This window comes from Otolemur garnettii, unplaced genomic scaffold (genome assembly GCF_000181295.1).
Source record: "Otolemur garnettii isolate 467f Iridium unplaced genomic scaffold, OtoGar3 scaffold00092, whole genome shotgun sequence".
Lineage (NCBI taxonomy): Eukaryota > Metazoa > Chordata > Mammalia > Primates > Galagidae > Otolemur > Otolemur garnettii.
In genome coordinates this window covers 3776301-3781150 of record NW_003852487.1, presented here as the reverse complement: position 1 = coordinate 3781150, position 4850 = coordinate 3776301, and the positions used below count along the sequence as shown (strand labels likewise).

Genomic DNA, 4850 nt, shown 5'->3' with positions numbered 1-4850 from the left:
CAGGAGTTGGAGGTTGCTATGAGCTGTGATGCCATGGCACTCTACCCAGGAGGACAGCTTGAGGCTCTGTCTCAAAAAAAAAAAAAAAAAAAAAATTCTTCAGGCTGGGTGTAGTGGCTCACGCCTATAATCCTAGCACTCTGGAAGGCCCAGGCAAGAGGATCTTCTGAGTTCATGATTTTGAGACCAGCTTGAGCAAGAGCACAGCCTGAGCAAGAGCAAGAACCCCGTTTCTACTAAAACCTAGAATACTAGCCAGGCATTGTGGCAGGAACCCTTAGTCCAGCTACTCGGGAGGCTGAGGCAAAGCAAATTGCTTGAGCCTAAGAGTTTAAGGTTGCTGTGAGCTATGAGGCCCAGGCACTCTACCTAGGACAACAGAGTGAGACTCTGTCTCAAAAAGAAAAGAAACTCTTTGCTTGTGGTTATGAAGAGGTCGACTTAATTTGTTGTATCTTTTTTTGGGCGGTGCCTGTGGCTCAGTGAGTAGGGTGCTGGCCCCATGGGTTCAAACCCTGGCCCCAGCCAAACTGCAACAAAAAAATAGCTGGGTGTTGTGGTGGGCGCCTGTAGTTCCAGCTACTCAGGAGGCTAAGGCAAGAGAATCACCTAAGCCCAAGAGCTGAAGGTTGCTGTGAGCTGTGACGTCATGGCACTCTATCAAGGGTGACAGAGTGAGACTCTGTCTTTAAAAAAAAAAAAAAAAGAGCAACAGTAGTGATGAGCTTTCTTTGACTACAATTAATGAAATATTATATCCTGTGCTTTTTGTTGTTGTTTTTTGTTTTTTAGGGGAATTTACGTTACTGGCTTGAAGAGGCAGAATGCAGAGATCAATACAGTGTCATTTTTGAGAGTGGAGACCGCACTTCCATATTCTGGAATGATGTAAAAGACCCTGTCTCAATTGAAGAAAGAGCGGTGTGTATCTGCTGTCATGGGGGAACTCAGCCTCTACTGTATTTTCTTAACAAAGTGCAACTTTGTTTTCATCAGAAACTGATAAAGAGCAGGCGAAGTTTCATTTTCTTTGAGATTACTTTCTGAGAGCATTTTTTCTTTTGGCTTCAAAATAAGTAATAAGCGAATAGGGTTAGATGTTTGAGTTAAGAGTTTGAGGAATAGATTCATTCTGGTAGAGGTCTTTGCGGTTGGCTTTTGTTGGATTAACATTGGCACTACCTTTTCCTGCAGAGATGGACAGAGACATATGTGCGTTGGTCTCCTAAAGGTACTTACCTAGCTACCTTTCATCAAAGAGGCATTGCTCTTTGGGGCGGAGAGAAATTCAAGCAAATCCAGAGATTCAGCCACCAAGGGGTTCAGCTCATTGATTTCTCACCTTGTGAAAGGTAAGCTGTTGGAAAAATGCAAATGGAGTCTTTATTCACCTTATGCCAGCATTCTACAGATAATTTTTTAAAACTTTCTATTTTGTAATACACAATTTCAAATTTAATGGAAAAATTGCAGGCTGAGCACAAAGAACTCTTGTATACTTTATTTTTGCTATTTCCTAATGAGACTGATACCATATAGTTTTTACTGAGGTTCTCTAGTTAACATTTTGTTGCATTTGCTTTATCATTTCCTCTCTCCAAGTATATATACATAATTTTTTTTCTTGTGCCGTTGGGAGTTAGCCGAAGTAAATGTAAATGTATATTCCTAGGAATGGATTCTCTTAGTATAACCACAGTGCACTTACTAATTTCAAGTACTTTAACATTGATTTAATACTTCTGTTTGAGGTATTATTCTGTTCTAAGTTTATTATTGGTCCTATAATACTTGTATAATATTTATTTTCCTTTGGTTCTGGATCTGGTCCAAGGTCAATTTGCAGATAATTTTTCTTATGAAGGCTTTTTTGTGTCTTGGTCTAGATAGCATAAGTTTACATGAGAAGATGGAGCATGAGGAAAGCTTGGAGATGCCTTTTCCCAGGTGCTGCACCCCTTCCTGTGTGCATGCTGTGTTCCTCTCTGCCCATGCTCGGGGCCAACATGGGCAGAGAGGAACATAGCACGCACACAGTCCTTCCTGGGTTTCTAGCATATTCCATCCAGTCTCAACCCTGTCTGTCTCTTTGCTGTTGTCTGTACTCAACAGCACCTTAGTGTGTGGTCTTACCACATTGCAAGGCTCTTGGCTCCCTTCTGTCCTGTGCTACTCACACTTAAGGTTGTGCCTGCTTTTCTTTAGAACTTTTTACTATATAAATGTTCCCACACAGCGAAATGAAAGCAGTTACTGTGGCTACATCCATGTGCTAATTATCCACAATTATTGAGTTCTTATTTTGTTACATTTGCTTTAAAATTTTTAAAATATTTTCAAGTAAATGGTAAACATCTTTATAAAAGTATGTGCATCACTACAAAATAATGACCTCTTCCTGCGTATTCTCAATTTACCACATCTAACGACATTACTTACATGGTTTGTATTCAGGTTTCATAACTGGTTTGTTCAAACCTAGATGCAATCAAAATCAAAGATACACACTGTGTTTCTTAAGCTTCTTTTGTCTTATTTTCATATCTACTTGTTAAGAAGATGGACCAGATGTTCTGTAAACTGTTCTACTTTCTGGATTTGTTTTATTCCTTGAGATATCATTTAACTAGTTCCTTCAATCCTTGTTCTACCTTATGGATGTTTCTTAATTTTGATGAAAACTTTGTATGTAGTATAGTCTCAGAGTACCTACTAATTCCCAACCATTTTGGTTACTTTTGGTATAAAATAATTGATTTTATTTCAGTAGCAATATGTTATCATTGGATCCACATAGAGACTCTTAGCTTGATCTCAGTTTTAGCCTGATCTTGGTGCCAAGGTAACATTCAGGTATATGAAGCTTTTATGTATTTTTTTATCTCCTAGCCTAAGTTCCTTTAGGCAATAAGTTACACCTGTTTTCCCATAGACATTCTTTTATGTTGCTATATTAAATTAGGATGTATCTGTTTACACATTAAGAACAGAGACTGGACTACCTCTCATTCATTATAGTGTCCCTGGTGCTTTGCACAGTGCTTGACATGTGGAAATGCTTGAATGGATGGATGAATGAATGCTTTGGTTATATAAATTGCAGTGTGACAAATCTTTCAGTTACCATTTAATCAAATGTTTCTGTAGCGGTACCTTCTAGGTGGAGGTGACTCAAGCCATCATTTTTAATCTAGCTAATCGGGATGTCTAAACCTGCTAGAAAAAGATGCAGTCATTGAAGGCACTGTATTTGTTTTTGCTCCCCCCTCCCTTTTCCAGATTAATGTGAAGGTACAATTAGGTTACAATGTTTGCTTTTGTTAGGTAAAGTCCCAATTGTAGTTGAGTCTGGCTCCCACAAGGTATGCCATCTACCCTTACATTGTGCTCATTAGGTGAGGTCAGACCAATCCTCCTCCCTCCTCTCCTCTCTTCCCTCCTTTTTTTTTTTGGAGACAGAGTCTCTCACTCTGTTATCACCCAGGCTAGAGTGCCTTGGCCTCAGCCTAGCTCCTCAAATTCCTGGGTTTAAGCAATCCTCCCTCAGCTTCCTAAGTAGGTGTGACTGCCACAATGCCTGCTAATTTTTCCATTTTTATTTATTTATTTTTTAAAATGTTTTTATTTTTTTTTTTTATCTGAGATAGAGCCTCAAGCTATCGCCCTGAGTAGAGTGCCATGGCATCACAGCTCACAGCAACCTCCAACTCCTGGGTTCAAGTGATTCTCCTGCCTCTGCCTCCCAAGTAGCTGGGACTACAGGCGCCTGCCACAATGCCGTGCTATTTTTTGGTTGCATCCATCATTGTTGTTTGGCGGGCCTGGGCTGGATACACCAGCTCAGGTGTATGTAGCTGGCGCCTTAGCTGCTTGAGCCACAGGTGCCAAGCCAATTTTTCTATTTTTAGTAGAGATAGGGTCTTAATTCTTGCTCAAGTTGGTCTCGAACTCCTGGCCTCAACCAGTTCTCCTGCCTCCACCTCCCAAGAGTGCTGAGATTATAGGCATGAGTCACCACCTGTTTCTGCTTTTCTTACCTCCTGTTATAAGAGGGCAGTCTGGTTTAGGATATTTACACTTTGTGTAAACTAAATGAGCAGATGTGATAACTCTGACAAGCCAGCAGTCTGGTAAACAGTTGTTGAGAGGAGCCCCCAGGCACAGATGTTACTGTCAGATTTACATACTTGAATCATGCGTGACCATCTGTTTTCTTTACCTTGTTAGTCTTCATTAAACATCAGTGAAGATTAAGAGTGTGAGAATTCTACTCTGCCCTCTAGACCACTCAACAGACTTTTGCTTAGGATCTGTTTGAACTCTCTATGGGCTAATCTTGGTGACAAAATTGTGACTCTGGCAGCATCCTGATGCCAAGAGTAAGTGAGTACTTCAGGCCATGGAAGTGCTGGTTCTGCTGTGAACTTCCTAATGGGATCTTCTGGGACCTTGCCCAGTGGAGAGCATTCTCAAAGAATTGTACTTGGAGCAAGTGATGGTTCCATGAGTTCTGACTGCTTGTTCTGGCAGTATCCTGCTCCTATACCCTTCTGAAGCCATCTGAGGAAGAACTTGGGCTCCACTGTGAAGTTAGGGCAGAGACTTGCACAAGCAGAGTTGTGATTCTCATGTGAGAGAACGTGCTGTACAATGTGTTCCCTCTTCTCTTATAGATACCTGGTGACTTTCAGCCCCCTAATGGACACTCAGGATGACCCTCAAGCCATAATCATCTGGGACATCCTTACAGGGCACAAGAAGAGAGGTTTTCACTGTGAAAGCTCAGCCCATTGGCCTATATTTAAGTAAGTGGACCAGCACAATGACCTCCTTATGTGTAGCCTTTTGTT

The 4850-nt window shown here is 41.1% G+C and overlaps 1 protein-coding gene across 1 annotated transcript in view; it reads left to right on the top strand.

Annotated features, from left to right (window-relative positions):
- Positions 1-4850, top strand: part of EIF3B (eukaryotic translation initiation factor 3 subunit B) — a 30002-nt gene that overhangs the window by 9745 nt on the left and 15407 nt on the right. Inside the window, exons 5-7 of the mRNA XM_023516528.1 lie at positions 793-921; positions 1195-1352; positions 4674-4805. Of these exons, the coding sequence (XP_023372296.1) occupies positions 793-921; positions 1195-1352; positions 4674-4805 (419 nt within the window). The remainder of the gene's footprint in view (positions 1-792; positions 922-1194; positions 1353-4673; positions 4806-4850) is intronic.